Raw genomic sequence first — 17,345 nt, 5'->3', positions numbered from 1 at the left:
AATATGCACAAATGTTTGTCTCTACATTAAGTAACATATTCCTCTCAATTGTAAATGTTTTGCTTGACTCGTTATGACGTTATCACAACTTACATCTGGTTCCACCGTAATGTTTTGTCAGACATCTTTGTTGAAGAACGACACAAGGCAAGGGTGGCTCGCGTCAAAATTCGTCATTGGAACCACTCGATATGATTGGTCATATAAAAACCTTCGGACCCAAATACATAATGAGTGCTCTCACTCCCCCTTGTCGTGGTCTTTAGCAATGAAGCCGTGATGCTGGGTTCCTCTAAGTTCCGCGGTGCAAGCTCGCAACTTTTAAAGGAGGAACTACTGTATGAAAAGACCCCTGGTGGCATGTCTGGTGGGATAAGTGTATGTGTGTCAGAGCTGTGTGTTGACTATGCAAACAATTTGGGATTTTCAACACATTCATGTTTCTTATAAAAAATAGAAGTGATGGAGTCAGTCTCTCCTCAACTCTTAGCCAAGAGAGACTGGCATGCATAGTATTTATATCAGCCCTCTGATTACAATGAAGAGCAAAATGTGCCGATGCAGATGGTGTTGTTGATTGACTGAGATAATGGATGGGCTGGACGTGCCGAGAGATGAGTTCGGATTGGTCTGCCATGTAGCATGCTTCTGTCTATGAGCTGCTACGTATGTGTGTATAATCCTGTCTGCTGCAGCTTTTTTTAAAGATATCATAAAGAACTGAAAATTAGCGCTATCAGCAAAGCTCAGTGGGAAACGTTGTGATGTCTAAGGTCCTGAGCGCTCTGGAGCAAGTTTTCATCAATGATCTGTACTTTGCTCCGTAACATCTTTCCCCCGAGCCTGACAAGTCTCCCAGTCCCTGCTGCTGAAAAAAATTCCACCGCATGTTGCTGCCACCACCATGCTTCACCATAGGGATGGTGCCAGGTTTCCTCCATACATGACACTTGGCATTCAGGACAAATAGTTCAATCTCGGTTTCATCAGATCATAGAATCTTGTTTAGGTGCCTTTTGGCAAATTCCAAGCAGGCTGTCATGTGCCTTTTACTCAGGAGTGGCTTCTGTCTGGTCGCTCTACCATAAAGTTCCGATTGGTGGAGTGCTGCAGAGATGGTTGTCCTTCTGGAAGGGTCTCCCATCTCCGCAGAGGAACTCTGGAGCTCTGTCAGAGTGACCATTGGGTTCTTGGTCACCTCCCTGACCAAGTCCCTTCTCCCCCGATTGCTCAGTTTGGCCGGGCGGAGGCCACTGTGTTCTTGGGGACCTTCAATAATGTAGACATCTTGTATCCAAATTGTATCCTGATGTCGACAGCAGATGAGTTGTATTCAAACATGAGTAACTTACAGTAGCTAGCTAACATACTGTACATTTTGAGTTATATTAACTGGCTAGCTAGCTAGTGTTAGCAATGTTGTGTGATCAATGAAACTGACTGGGAGCTAGCTAACCAGCTCAGCTGGCATCAACAGGCTCAGCATTTCAGGAATCACAAGAGCAAGCACCCCATTTAAACAATTTGATTTAGGATGAAAACTGTTTTTGCAATACCCTCAATGGCTTCCATGCATTTAAAACCTGAGGTGTTGGAGGTGTCAGACTCAACAACAGTTGCTATCCATTGGAGCGCTGCGATTGGTTGCCCCAAATTCTGGGGCCGGGCTTAGTGAAGGGCCAATTTAATAGGATCTCTACGTATAAAACAGCACATTTTTCTCTATGTCACATGGCAAAAAATAAATAATCCTCCCACCCCCTTTAGGAACACCTGCTCTTTCTATGACGAAGACTGACCAGATGAATCCAAGTGAAAGCTATAATCCCTTATTGATGTCATCTGTTAAATCCACTTCAATCAGTGTAGATGAAGGGGAGGAGACAGATTAATGAAGGATTTTTAAGCCTTGAGATAATTGAGACATGGATTGTGTGTGTGCCATTCAGAGGGTGAATGGGTAGAACACAATATTTAAGTGCCTTTGAATGGGGTATGGTAGTAGGTGCCAGGTGCATCAAGAATGGTCCAACACCCAAAGGACATCCAGCCAACTTGACACAAGTGTGTGAAGCATTGGAGTCAACATGGGCCAGCATCCCTGTGGAATGCTTTCAACGTCTTGTATATTCCGTGCCCTGACAAATTGAGGCTGTTCCAAGGGTAAAAGGGGTACAATTCAATATTAGGCTGTTCATAATGTCTGGTTCACTCAGTGTATATTTCTTTGGTTGGGCTGGGACCTTGCTCGGACCTAGCAGGGCCCCGTGAAACTGTTCTATGCCACTGTTTACATACTGCTCTCTAACACAAGTAAACTCAGGAAAAGAGCAAAGCTGTTTTTGAGCTGTAGGCTTATAAGTAGGTCCATAATGCTGAGTATACACTACATGACCAAGAGTATGTGGACACCAATCTCGAAAAACCATTTCTTCATGGACCTCGTTTTGTGCACTCAGGCATTGCCATGCTGCAACAGGAAAGGGCCTTCCCCAAACTGTTTCCACAAAGGTGGAAGCACAGAATCGTCAATAGTGTCATTGCATGCTGTAGCTTTAAGATTTCCCTTAACTGGAACTAAGGGGCCTAGCGCGAACCATGAAAAAAGAGCCCCAGCCCAAACTTTACAGTTGGCACTATGCATTGGGGCAGGTAGTGTTCTCCTGGCATCCGCCAAACCCAGATATATCCATCGGGCTGCCAGATGGTGAAGTGTGATTCATCACTCCAGAGTGAGTCCAATGTTCCAGAGTCCAATGGAAGTGATCTTTACGGTGAGCTTTATTTTAACCAACTCTTGGCATTGTGCATGGGGATCTTATGCTTGTGTGCGGCTGCTCGGCCATTGAAATCCATTTCATAAAGCTCCCAACGAACAGTTCTGGTGCTGACATTGCTTCCAGAGGCAGTTTGGAACTCTGTAGTGAGTATTACAACCAAGGATTGTGGTTGTAATACAGACATTTTATGAACTGAATTGTTGGACAGGTGGCGTCCTGTGATGGTGCCATGTTGAAAGTCACTGAGCTCTTCAGTAAGGCCGTTCTACTGCCAATGTTTGTCTATGTAGATTGCATGGCTGTGTGCTCGAGGGGGAATAGGTTTTGTCATGCCCTCTTCACGACTGTCTTGGTTTGCTGGTGATGTACACGCCAAGGAACTTGAATATTTCAACCTGCCCCACTACTACCCCGTCGATGACAATGGTGGCATGCTTGGTCCTCCTTTTTCTATAGTCCACATTCATCTCCTTTTTCTTGATCACATCGAGAGAGAGGTTGTTGTCCATGCACCACACGGTCAGGTCTTTGAGCTCCTCCCTATAGGCTGTCTCGTCGTTGTCAGTGATCAGGCCTACCACTGTTGTGTCATCGGCAAACTTAATGACAGTGTTGGAGTCATACCTGGCCGTGCAGTCATTAGTGAACAGGGAGTACAGGAGGGAACTGAGCACGCACCTGTGAGGGGCCCTCGTGTTGAGGATAAGCGTGGCAAATGTGTTGTTACTTACCTTTACCATCTAGGGGCGGCCTGTCAGGAAGTCCAGGATCCAGTTGCAGAGGGAGGTGTTTAGTCCCAGGGTCCTTAACTTAGTGATGAGCTTTGAAGGCACTATGGAGTGGAACGCTGAGCTGTAGTCAATGAACAAGATCAGTTTAGTCCTGAACCCATATTTGAAAAAGTAAGTCCCTGTGATAAACTCTGCAGATTCTATTGACATAAATCTGATTTTGAAGTAAGAAAATAAATATTTTGACCAAATTTGTCTTTGTGATGACATGAACTGCTTCATAGTTCCATTCACAAAACTTATATCAAGTTAATAACTAGTCCGTGTAGAGATATTTCATGCAAGTTAGTAATGCTAACGGTTTTTGGTTGTAAGGGTCAGGGTTAGTTGTAATAACTTGCACAGTTGTATGGCATATGTCATGTGACTCTGTACAGATTCTGCAAAGAGAGAAAGAAGCTACTGGAGAAGGGGTCGAGAGAGCTTCCTCGTGTATAATTTATGCCCACTGTGCCCACTGCTCTTCAGCTGCCTCCCAGCTCACCTCTCCAGCTGCCTCCCAGGCCACCTCTCCAGCTGCCTCCCAGGTCACCTCTCCAACTGCCTTCCAGGCCACCTCTCCAGCCACTTCACAGGGCACCACCCCGCATGTACAGTATCAGGCTGTGGCTGGGAAACACCTGATTACTCTTCTGATTTTAACCCAGTTGATGTATGCCCCTTCCAAAAAGCAGGGCCTTGGAAAATTACAAGAAGGGGTTGGAAGAGGAGAACAACTGTGATTTTGGCGGATAAACCTGTCAAGCAGGCATTGGAAGAAATGCATCAAAAGTTAAGCACTCAACAACAACAAAAATTGCCCTGCCTTAAAAAACATTTGGAAAGAAGCAAGCCAAGACAACCCACACTGAACAACAACAACAAAAAATGTCCTGCTCAAGAAAAAAAGCCAAAACAAAGCAGATTGAACCATAACATTCCGATTCCTCCAACGAGGAAAACTTCTGCATTGTGTGCATAGAGCACTTTAACAATTCCAAGTCCAAGGAGGTCTGGGTGCAGTGCTGGGAATGCATATTATGGGCCCACCAAGCCTGTACCACAGGACAGCCATACAGTACCACTGTCACAACTGTGGTACTGAATGTGAACATGTCCAACATTCAGTTACACACACAGACACACCACAAACTTTCATGTGTTTATTTTAGCCTAGTTGGTGTTTGGTTGAGAACGACCAATTAGTGGAGGGTAAAAATGTTTACATTTTATTATTTATATATATATTTTTATTTTTCTGCCAAACAAAATGTTAAACATGGCAATGATGCTCTCATGGTCTCAATAAAGGCTTCCAATAATTAGTTGAATATCATGATTTATGCACTTTTTCTTTATTTTACAATTCACCCCACTGTTACAACTAAGCCAGACCATGGGGTAAATTGTAACACTTCACTCCTTGTATTTAAGACAACACTATGCATTTACAGTTTGTAAAGGACATATGTCATTGTTTGTATCAAGTTTTGAATACACTACCATAAATGATCTAAAAGGTGAAAAGTGTTACCATCCCCAGTCTCCCCTAGTGGTGCAAGGGTCAGCTGCACCTGCAATTGCTACAAACCGATCTGCAACCGCCCAAATATATGTGATGAAGTGAAAATCTGAGGCCATCACCCGACCCTAACCGACAAAATATAGAAAATGCGCTGTACTGTAGGCTACAGTTAGAGACAGCAGAACGACAAGGGTGCAGGATATTCTTTTGCCTAATTTCGATATGTTTCTGTTAATAATTTCAGAAATGTTGGCAGGCTATTTGTTAGTCAACTTGTCTATAATTAAATACATGCAGCTTCTCTTCTGTCATTTTAAATGTTGCCACAGATGGCTAACTAAACATTTTCTCACCAGAATAATGTTATAGAATGAATGCTTCAAATTAGTTGACATCGGTAATGTTTTATCTGTCATCTCTGTTTATTTCTTGGAGCAAATACGATTAGGGACCAGGGAGAAAATACAATAGGTTATAGACATAGAGTCAGTGTCCAGATATCAGTTTCCATTTAACCAATCTAAATATGAGGCTACAGTTCCCTTGACGTGCCATATGCCTATTTGAAGTCACATCTTGTGACAGTCGAATTTGTATAGCACCTCACAACCATCACAGGTATAGGCAATGCAATTATCATCCTCTTTTACCACTTCATCAAATCATTCTCAAACATTACTTTTCTGGGCCTCTCTTCTTTCTCTTTGTTTTCAGCTCTCCGTATCGCAGCTTTCCTCTTATTAAATGAAACTCCGACATTGTCCTTTTTGCCTCAGTGTAACTACGTTATTTTTTTCTGCCTGTTTCCAAAAGCGTTTGGATGTAGGCTATTTGGGGCTCGTAAAGTTAGGCCCCAAAGTTTAGGCTTACACACTAATGCCAAATAGCCTAAAAATAACGAAAGAAAAACCTCATTGTAGCCTATAGATATATATATTTTGATGTATTGTTTTTTCTTTATTCAACCCTACGGATATATATCCGTGAGGACAGCAGGTTATGAATCAGTTATGAGTCAACCTGCGCATCACTACCTGATAGTTCCTAAAAAAAAAAGCCAATAGCAAATTTGATCACATTTCTGTAGAGGTGTGGGAAGCATGTGGCAGTGACTTTTCCCCCAAAATAATGCATGCTGCCTTATTGTACCAAACACTGGCCGCGCATTCTGCATGATTGATTGTCCTTTAGAACAATTTAAAGTAAATGCTACACTCTACACTTCTATGCAAAATACGAATTGTTGTTCAATATTTTATTTATCAATACATTATTGTGTTTCTATCTCCTGCCTTGGTAAGTATACTATAGGCTCTGAAATTAAATAGACTAGGCTGTGATGTCGCGCTCCTAATATCGCACAGCAATTCTGTAGCCTACCCATATTGTCACGTAGGCTACTGTCTAGGCTACCCGTCTATTTACTTTAGAGCATGCTTGGGTATTGAATGACCAATTAATCAATTTGTTGTGTATGCGGAATAATTTAAACCAATTATGTCAGCAAAGGAGAGACGTCCTGCAATATGATTATGATTTAGGCATATAGGCTGTAATATAAGAAAAATAAATATTAGACGACATCCTGCTATGCGATCTACCAATGTCGAATGCATCTGTTTAATCATTACGCCTACGTTTGAATGTTTTTGCCTAAAATTATTATAATTCCCTGTCCATCAAACACCTCCCATTTCCCCCAAACGAACAATAAGCATTTTGCTTGCAATACATCTGATAAACCTTCTAGAAGTTGTGCGCACGAATGGTGTGAGATTGGCGTGGAGATATGCACACTTCCCTTCAAGTTCAAAACGGATAAATACCAACCTTTGCGGGAAAACTGGCGCACACAAGATTTTGAGTATTTTTGTGCGCACGCACCTTTGATAAATGAGGCTCCTGGACAGCAGCGTCTTTGTAAGCCACTAGAAGCCTATCCAAGCAGCCTCTTACAAATCACGACCAATACATTAGTGAAGGAGGGACTTGGTACTGCTTGTGTTGGTGGCTGCTTTACAGTCAGAGGGACCGGGACTTAGTCTGGTACACTTCACTTTTCCCAGGATTTGCGTTTGTAGTAGCCTGTATCTGAGCGACAACACCATCTTCTACTACTACACAGATAAACGACCGGTCAAATCACCATGAAGAATCCTATGTTCTGGGTTTTGCTGACAGGAATGACCATTCTTCTGCTTCAACAAGGTAGGCTATTTTAATTTTGCTGGAGAAATGGCAGGTGCCATTAGTGTTATAGCTATTGCATTATCATGTAGCATATATTAGGTGAGCTCGCACCTATTCTAGAGATATAGGTTATTGTAGACCCCTTACATATTGCGTGGATCCGAGATTTGACATCACATGCCAAAAAAAGTGGCATTGTAGACCAAGCGATTAGTGTGAGACTTGACTGTCATGATGTTGGTGGCCGTAGTTATCAAGCAATTTCGAGGTTTGTCTCACTAGTATAGCTCCAAAGGCTTGTAAAACCCAATTAAGGCTACATTATGAATATGTCCCCTATCATTGCTTCTTTGATGCAGCAATTCGTCTGTGTCTCTTGATGCACCTTGTGATTCTAACCGCCTATTGACGCATTGTAAATCTCACTCTGACAGGAGGACTTTGCGTAAAGTTCATTAAGTATTAGTGGTTAATCCGCATCTACAACGTGTTCAGGCCATCGAAGTTAAGCCGTGTTAGCCCTCACAGGCAACCCCCGTGATTGGAAATACGACATTTGCTATTAAGGGAGTATCCTAGCCTACTTTATTAGTGACATGTGGCATGCTTCTAATGCTTTCTCTGTAGGCCTAAGTGTTGTGGGCAGCTTCACTGAATGTTTTTCTATTAGCCAACAAGTTGTTTCTTCACATAGTCCATATGTTTTAATATTTTTGTAAATACAGTAGAATCTTTTTACCTGGGGCGGTAGGTAGCCTAGAGAGTGTTTGGCCAGTAACCGAAAGAACGCTGGTTCGAATCCCCGAGCTAACCCTAATCGGTCCTGCAAGTCCCTCTGGATAAGAGTATGGACTAAAATGGAAATGTTATAGACTCCATAAATCTAATTTAATCACCTGTCTTCTTATGCACCATCATGAGAATGCCAAGGCAAGTGAGAATGGGATACATTAGACAATGTAGGCTAGTGGATGAGCAGTTTGGTAATCTGCTTTTTTGTGTAAGTGACATATGGTATGCCACTTACAAACAAAAGCAGATTACCAAACTGCTCATCCACTAGCCTACATTGCCTAATGTATCCCATTCTCACTTGCCTTGGCATTCTCATGATGGCACATTAGAGAGTCACAACAATGTGTAGAGGACAGGGATGTCCTTTGTGGAAAACAGCCCTATGACAATTTCCCCCTCCAAGCACTCGGCTCTGTGTGTTGAGAATTGAGTGCATTAGATGAGCACAAGTGGCAAGGCTGTGCCTCGTTGTCTAGGAGGCTGAGCAGGCTTGTGTTTTCCTCCCCTCTACCCCCTCCCTCCTCTCCCTTGAGCCTCTCTGTGTGGCTCCGAGGCAGATCTGTCCGAGCGTTGCCAGGATGCAGCACATATTCCTGTGGCGCTCCGGCCAAGATCCTCGCAGGTCCTGTCTATTGTGTCCTCCAGTCCCTCCACCAGCCTGCCTCAGCCAAAGGCGAGAATTATTGGTTGTTAAATCGAAATTTGGAGCAACAGCTGTTGTTCGACTTCCAACCGAGAGTGCGGGTGGGAGGGGAGGGGGGGGGGGGGGGGGGGGGGGCATTGTTAGGGTGTTAAGCTTCCCATGTGAAAAGACATGAAGATCATTGCTGATGGGTGGAGTGTCCTTTTCTTATAACAAGGCTACTTAACAGAGATCCCCTCCCCTGGCAAAATCTGTTTTAGTGCGGCCTCCCTGTGAAAAGTTTACATTTGCACATTTTAGCAGACTTTTATCCAGAGCGACTTAGGGTTAAGTGCCTTGCTCAAAGGTCACATCTACCAATTTTTCACATAGTTGGCTAATGGATTTGAACCAGTGACCTTTCAGCCACTGTTCCAACGCTCTTATCCACTATAGGCTACCTGCCACCCTGTCAGTCTATGCCCACTGTGCCCATCTCTTTGTACACAATGCACATAATACCTTATAGTGCTTTTGAAAAATTAATCAATGAGCATATCACACAGATGGAACATTATTACCAGCCAAATCGGACCAATCTGCATTGAAAAGTGATGTTTAAAATTTGACGAGAAAGAGGAACATGACCAATTCACATTGAAAAGTGAGGACGTTATACTGTAGAACCCCAGAAATGACCTATTATTTTCCTTTGCTTTAAGTTGTGCGATTTTGTTGCAAGAAAGTGCCATCTTATTGGGTTCGCCCTCATTTTTCCAAAGTGACACTTCCCCTGTGCTTCCCAGCACAACATGTTATTAAGCAAATTAGGTGCATTAGGTGCAGATGAGGATCGTGAATAATTTACACCGGTTACTACCCAGATGTGAAATTGCCACTTTGCCCGTTTCATCAAAATAACAACAGGGCTTGCTCATTTCCTGAAGGCGCAAATTATAAGTGAGATGTTTTTAGAGGTCATAGTTATAATAGTGGCACATTTGTCACTGTTGTTTGGGACAATTTATTGTCGCAGCATTACAGTATTATAGCACAGTATTTCAACACTCATACTTGATTGTAACTTGTTGATGTGCTTGTGCTCTGTAGACACTTCCTTGTCATTTAAATCCAATCATATATAAATGTGTCTATTGAAACACCATCAGGTATGCATCAGAGATGGTCTGTAATCCCGATTGCATGATGAGCAACCTTGTCTGAGACCTGACTTGTGTTAGCTCCCCGAGTGAATGTCTAAGCTTTAGCTCAGGGGACTAACACAGTCTTGTGGCACGCAGGAGACAAACCCTGGTTGGTCACATATAGAATCTGATAGTTATCAGGAAAAATATTCACAATTGTAACGGCAGATTTCCTCTTTGTCTGAAGAGGAGTAAGGATCGGACCAAGATGCAGCATGGTAAGTGTTCATGATGATTTATTAAAAATGAACTGAACACTGAAATACAAAACAATAAACGATGTGATGAAAACCAAAACAGTACCGTCTGGCGACAAACACTCACACGGAAACAAACACCCACAAACCAACAGTGAAACCCAGGATGATTCTCAATCAGAGACAACTAACGACACCTGCCTCTGATTGAGAACCATACTAGGCTGAACACAAAAACCAACATAGAAAAACCAACAGACTGCCCACCCCAACTAACACCCTGACCATACTAAATAAAGACAAAACAAAGGAAATAAAGGTCAAAACGTGACAACAATGCTTAAGCCTACCCTTTGGCACGACATTGACAATGCTATTGACTGCCATAAAAGTATACTCACTATTCAAATGGGATGTCGATATTTTATCAGTAAATAGCTAAGAAATATGATGCGAAAAGATTCAAAATATTTGCTTCTTGCAGCTTTTCCAAACCAAAGACATTTAATTCATTAACATAAACCCTTCACATAAAATCCATATTAATTTACCGTGTGCACAAATTGCATTCAGAAGCCGTTAAATATGTCTTCGCGGGATTATCAATGTGCTGAATTAGCCCCGTCCTCATTGCAATTGGCGCTGCACTTCCTTGAAAGAAAAAAATGCTGCACTGTCATTACGCCACATTATTATTGTTATTACTTTTTGGACTATTATTTTTTGTTATTGTTTTTCCACAGCGCCCCACAAACAACACAAAACAAAGACAAAAATCCCACTGTACAACACATTCCCCAAGGTGATCAACATATGGTTTCCCAACTTTTGGGGTTGTGTTTAACTTTATAATATACACTGAACAAAAACTTAAACGCAACATGTAAAGTGTTGGTCCCATGTTTTATGTGCTGAATAAAAAATCCCAGAAATGTTCCATATAAAAAAAATATATATATATACATCCCTGTTAGTGAGCATTTCTCCTTCGCCAAGATACTCTATCCATTTTATTTATTTATTTATTTATTTAACTAGGCAAGTCAGTTAAGAACAAATTCTTATTTTCAATGACAGCTTAGAAACTGTGGGTTAACGGCCTTGTTCAGGGGCAGAACGACAGATATTACCTTGCCAGCTCGGGGATTCGATTTTGCAACCCTTCGGTTACAAGTCTAATGCTCTAATCACTAGGCTACCTGCTGCCCCATTTGACAGGTGTGGCATATCAAGAAGCTGATCAAACAGCATGATCATTACACAGGCACACCTTGAGCTGGCCATGATAAAAGGCCACTCTAAAATGTGCAGTTTTGTCACACAACACAATGCCACAGCTGTGTCAAATGTTGAGGGTGTGTGCAATTGGCATGCTGAATGCAAGAATGTCCACCAAAGCTATTGCCAGAAAATGTAATGTTCATTTCTCTACCATAAGCCACCTCCAGCATAATTTTTTCATTTTAGAATTTGGCAGTACTTTCAATCGGCCTCACAACCGTGCATGGCGTCTTGTGGGCGAGTGGTTTGCTGATGTCAACATGCCCCATGATGGCGGTGGGGTTATGGTATGGCAGGCATAAGCTACGGACAAAGAACACAATTGCATTTTATTGATGGCAATTTGAATACACAAAAATACTGTGATGAGATCCTGTTGCCCATTGTGAAGCCCATTTTTTAAAAAAAGATATCTGTATTCCCAGTCATGTGAAATCCATAGATTAGTGCCTAATGAATTTATTTCAATTGACTAATTTCCTCATATGAACTGTAACTCAGTAAAATATTTGAAATTGTTGCTTGTTGCATTTATATTTTTGTTCAGAATACAAAAATCTAACGGTATATAGCTAGATTGTTCATTTCAAATATAGTATCTGTGACCAATGATTCTCCTCAATTTCTTACTTTAGATCTGTATCCCATTTTTTCCTTATAGGTTCTGAACCATCAGGTAGAGTTTCAATCAACCCTTGATATAACTTGGAAATCATCTTCTTTTGGTAATTCAAAAATATTTCTGAGTTGTAAGATAAGACAGGTAAGATGACGCCGACAGATATGGCAGCTCTGCTTCCAGCTCTTAAGCAACTTTGCAGTATTTCGTTTATTTGTGTGTTATTTCTTGCATTATTAGCCCAGAATTTGTTTTGTGTTATTACACACAGCGGGAAATACGTTTTGGATATCAGAGCGAGTCACAGTCGTTATAATGAGGAGACCAAGGTGCAGCGTGATAAGAATACATTCTTCTTTTAATTAAACGAAGGACACTTAACAAACTAACAAAACAAACGTGACGCTATGATAAACCGTGTGCTGACATGCAATTACACAAACAATAACCCACAAAACCTAAATGGAAATGGCAACCTAAATAGGATCCCCAATCAGAGACAACGATAAACAGCTGTCTCTGATTGGGAACCAATTCAGGCCACCATAGACCTACATATACCTAGACATATTAAAACCCCATAGATATACAAAACCCTAGACAGGACAAAAACACCTAAACAATACAAAAACTAAACCAACTACCCTTGTCACACCCTGACCTAACCAAAATAATAAAGTAAACAAAGATAACTAAGGTCGGGGCGTGACAGAGCGCCAGTAACTAACCAGCATTACAACCAGATATACAACTTTCCCAAATTGGAAAGTTCATATCCCCCAGGGCAATTGAAATGATTCCAGAGGATGCTCCAAAACACCCCTGGCGGAGACAAGGTATTCAGAGTGGATTGTAGTCAAACTCAGGAGGCGTGCACACCATCCACCACTTCCGAGTATATGAATTATGGTGGAAAATAAGTATTTGGTCACCTACAAACAAGCAAGATTTCTGGCTCTCACAGACCTGTAACTTCTTCTTTAAGATGCTCCTCTGTCCTCCACTCGTTACCTGTATTATTGGCACCTGTTTGAACTTGTTATCAGTATAAAAGACACCTGTCCGCAACCTCAAACAGTCACACTCCAAACTCCACTATTGCCAAGACCAAAGAGCTGTCAAAGGACACCAGAAACAAAATTGTAGACCTGCACCAGGCTGGGAAGACTGAATCTGCAATAGGTAAGCAACTTGGTTTGAATAAATCAACTGTGGGAGCAATTATTAGGAAATACTTATTTTCCACCATAATTTGCAAATAAATTGATAAAAAATCCTACAATGTGATTTTCTGGAATTTTTTTTCTCGTTTTGTCTGTCATAGTTGAAGTGTACCGATGATGAAAATTACAGGCCTCTCTCATCTTTTTAAGTGGGAGAACTTGCACAATTGGTGGCTGACTAAATACTTTTTTGGCCCCACTGCATATGGAAAAACCGCTGAGGTTGATTGAAGACATCCTCTTCCGTATAAACCTTGTTTGATCTGAGTAAATTGACTTTTGTATTACTGTTTCTATACTAAAAGCCAATACCATAGCAATGATTTTGTAATCCATATTCAAGAGGAATACTGGATGGAAGGATCCACATGACAATGGATCCTTATCTGTCTTTTAAAGTAGGGTAATTGTAGCCAAACATAGTGCCTGGGGAAGTACATTTTTCTGTCAAGCTGCTATGAGCATAAGTAACATAGGCTTTAGTAATTGGGGATGAAAGTGTCTATACAATTCCACTGTGAATCCATCAGTACCAGGAGATTTCCCATTATGTAGATTATTGATGGCCTCCGACAATTCACCTGGGGTTTCTATCAATATACATTTTCTCTTGTTCACTTATTGGTAAAATGGCCTTATTAAGGAAATTGTCTATATCCTCCTTTGAACTTCTGTTTTTTGGATTGACACAGTTTGTGATAAAATGTTTTATTAAAGACTGAGTTGATTTCAGAAGGATCCAAATCTGGGATTTGAATGCTATGGATGGTATGTTCCTCTTCCTCTTTTTTAATTTGCTAATAAATTAAAGGTGAATTTACACCTTGCTAAACGTATTGTTGCTTTGAACCCATGGCAGCAATCTCTGCAGATCAGGTGTTTATTGTATTATATTCAAGCTTCAAAGTATCAACTGTTGAAGTGTGCTAGCATTTCTATCTAACTGTGTTTTCTTTCTAAGTTGTGAATAGTCTGTTCTAGTATTTCTAATTCATTATGGGTCTTTTTCTTTGGGGGAGAGTAAGACATCATACAACCTCTCACATATGCTTTGAGAGCTTCGCAGACAACAGTTGGGCATACTAAATGATCAACAATTATTTCCAAAACCATCCCGGAGTCGCCTCTAAACTGTTGACATTGGGACTGGTGTTTTGCAGGTACTATTTAATGAAGCTGCCAGTTGAGGACTTGTGAGGCGTCTGTTTCTCAAACGAGACACTCCAATGTACTTGTCCTCTTGCTCAGTTGTGCACCAGGGCCTCCCACTCCTCTTTCTATTCTGGATAGAGCCTGTTTGTGCTGTTCTGTGAAGGGAGTAGTACACAGCATTGTACGGGATCTTCAGTTTCTTGGCAATTTCTTGAATGGAATAGCCTTCATTTCTCAGAACAGGAATAGACTGACGAGTTTCAGAAGAAAGTTCTTTGTTTCTGGACATTTTGAGCCTATAATCGAACCCACAAATGCTGATGCTCCAGATACTCAACCAGTCTAAGAAGATCAGTTTTATTGCTTCTGTAATCATCACAACAGTTTTCAGCTGTGCTAACATAATTGCAAAAGGGTTTTCTAATGATCAATTAGCCTTTTAAAATTATAAACTTGGATTAGCTAACACAACATGCCATTGGAACACAGGAGTGATGGTTGCTGATAAGGGGCCCCTGTACAGCTTTGTAGATATTCCATTAAAAAATCTGCCGTTTCCAGCTACAATAGTCATTTACAACATTAACAATGTCTACACTGTATTTCTAATCAATTTGATGTTATTTGAATGCACAAAAAAATGTGCTTTTCTTTCAAAAACAAGGAAATGTCTAAATGACCCCAAACTTTTGAACGGTAGTGTAAGTATTCAGATGCTTTACCCAGGACTTTGCTGAAGCACCGCTGGCAGCGATTACAGCCTCGAGTCTTCTTGGGTATGACGCTACAACCTTGGCACACCTGTATTTGGGGAGTTTCTCCCATTCTTCTCTGCAGATCCTCTCAAGCTCTGTCAGATTGAATGGGGAGGGTCGCTGCACAGCTATTGTCAGGTCTCTCCAGGGATGTTCGATCGAGTTCAAGTCGGGGCTCTGGCTGGTTCACTCAAGGACATTGAGACTTGTCCTGAAGCCACTCCTGCATTGTCTTGGCTGTGTGCTTAGGGTTGTTGTCCTGTTGGAAGGTGAACCTTCGCTCCAGTCTGAAGTCCTGAGCACTACAGAACAGATTCTCATCAAGGATCACTCTGTACTTTGCTCCGTTCATCATTACCTCAATCCTGACAGGTCTCCCAGTCCCTGCCGCTGTAAAACATCTCCACACCATGATGCTGCCAGCACCATGCTTCACGGTAGGGATGGTGCCTGATTTCCTCCAGATGTGACGCTTGGCATTCAGGCCAAAGAGTTCAATCTTGGTTTCATCAGACCAGATAATCTTGTTTCTCATAGTCCTTTAGGTGCATTTTGGCAAATTCCAAGCAGGCTGTCATGTGCCGTTTACTGAGGAGTGGCTTCCGTCTGGCCACTCTACCATAAAGGCCTGATTGGTGGAGTGCTACAGAAATGGTTGTCCTTCAATTGTAATTTACCACATGTGGACTCCAATCAAGTTATAGCTCCAATCAAGTTATAGTCTGGCTCAGAGCCTGGGGAACATGGGCCGTGTGTGTGTGCCTGAGTCACCAGCACTATCTACCCCATTGACCCCAACGCCCTGCAGATTGATGAGGTGGACATACTGGCGCAACCCATTCAACAACCTCGATAGCCCACGGAAACTGGAGGAGTTTATTGTCATGGGTACTGACGTCATCAGGAACCAGAAGCTGGAGAGGGAGAAGGCATAAAGTCCAGTAAGCACAGCCTAGCTGAGGTGTGAGTGCAGAAGACCTTAGAGATGGACACGGTTCAGCAGTACCACTGTCGCAACCACCTGAGTCACCTGCTCAACATGACTTTGCCAATTCCAATGTTACTGACAAGTTTCTGAACAAGATGAACCCTAGTCATATTCCTGACGTGGTGCTGATCAAGAAGAGCTACAACTGCAGCAAGAGGGTGAATGGCTACTATATTGTAGTAGCTACTATATTGTGATCACTACATCCTATGGATTTGGATACTGCTTAAAGCAACTTTCTGCAGCATTAGTAAAGATGTGATCAATGCATGTTGATGATTTCATTCCTGTGCTGTTTGTAACCAACCCTAGTACAGTGGCTTGTGAAAATATTCACCCCCTTGGAATTTTGACTATTTTGTTGCCTTACAAACTGGAATTAAAATTCATTTTTGGGAGGTTTGTATCATTTGATTTACACAACATGCCTACCACTTTGAAGAAGCAACATATTTTGTATTGTGAAACAAACAAGAAATAAGACAAAAAAACTGAAAAGTTGAGCATGCATAACTATTCACTCCCCAAAGTCAATACTTTGTAGAACCACCTTTTGCAGCAATTACAGCTGCAAGTCTCTTGGGGTTTGTCTCTATAAGCTTGGCACATCTAGCCACTGTATTTTTTGCCCATTCTTCAAAGATTAACTGATCCAGCTCCTTCAAGTTGGATGGGTTCTGCTGGTGTACGTCAATCTTTAAGTCATACCACAGATTCTCAATTGGATTGAGGTCTGGGCTTTGACTAGGCCATTCCAAGACATTTAATTGTTTCCACTTAAACCACTCGAGTGCTGCTTTAGCAGTATTCTTAGAGTCATTGTCCTGCTGTAAGGTGAACCTCTGTCACAGTCTCAAATCTCTAAAAGCAAAAATTAAAGCAGGAAGCACCAGTGACTCGATCAATAATAAAGTGGTCAGATGAATCAGATGCTGAGCTACAGCACTGTTTTGCTAGCACAGACTGGAATATGTTCCGGGATTCCTCAGATGGCATTGAGGAGTACACCACATCAGTCATTGGTTTCATCAATAATTGCATTGATGATGTCATCCCCACAGTGACCGTACGTACAGTACATACCCCAATCAGAAACTATGGATTACAGGCAACATCCGCACTGAGGAAAAGGCTAGAGCTGCTGGTTTCAAGGAGTGGGACTCTAACCCGGAAGCTTATAAGAAATCCTGTATTGCCCTCCGACGAACCATCAAACAGGCAAAGCGTAAATACGTGTGCTCCC

At 41.8% G+C, this 17,345-nt stretch overlaps 1 protein-coding gene across 1 annotated transcript in view; it reads left to right on the top strand.

Moving 5' to 3' along the window:
* The first annotated feature begins 7,099 nt into the window (after nt 1–7,099).
* LOC139423219 (opioid-binding protein/cell adhesion molecule-like) overlaps nt 7,100–17,345 on the top strand; it is a 547,364-nt gene continuing 537,118 nt past the window's right edge. Inside the window, exon 1 of the mRNA XM_071174981.1 lies at nt 7,100–7,283. Coding sequence (XP_071031082.1) covers nt 7,223–7,283 — 61 coding nt within the window. The 5' untranslated portion in view covers nt 7,100–7,222. The remainder of the gene's footprint in view (nt 7,284–17,345) is intronic.

This window comes from Oncorhynchus clarkii, chromosome 12 (genome assembly GCF_045791955.1).
Source record: "Oncorhynchus clarkii lewisi isolate Uvic-CL-2024 chromosome 12, UVic_Ocla_1.0, whole genome shotgun sequence".
Classification (NCBI taxonomy): domain Eukaryota; kingdom Metazoa; phylum Chordata; class Actinopteri; order Salmoniformes; family Salmonidae; genus Oncorhynchus; species Oncorhynchus clarkii.
Note: the sequence above shows the minus strand (reverse complement) of the source record. Positions and strands in the feature narration are given on the sequence as shown.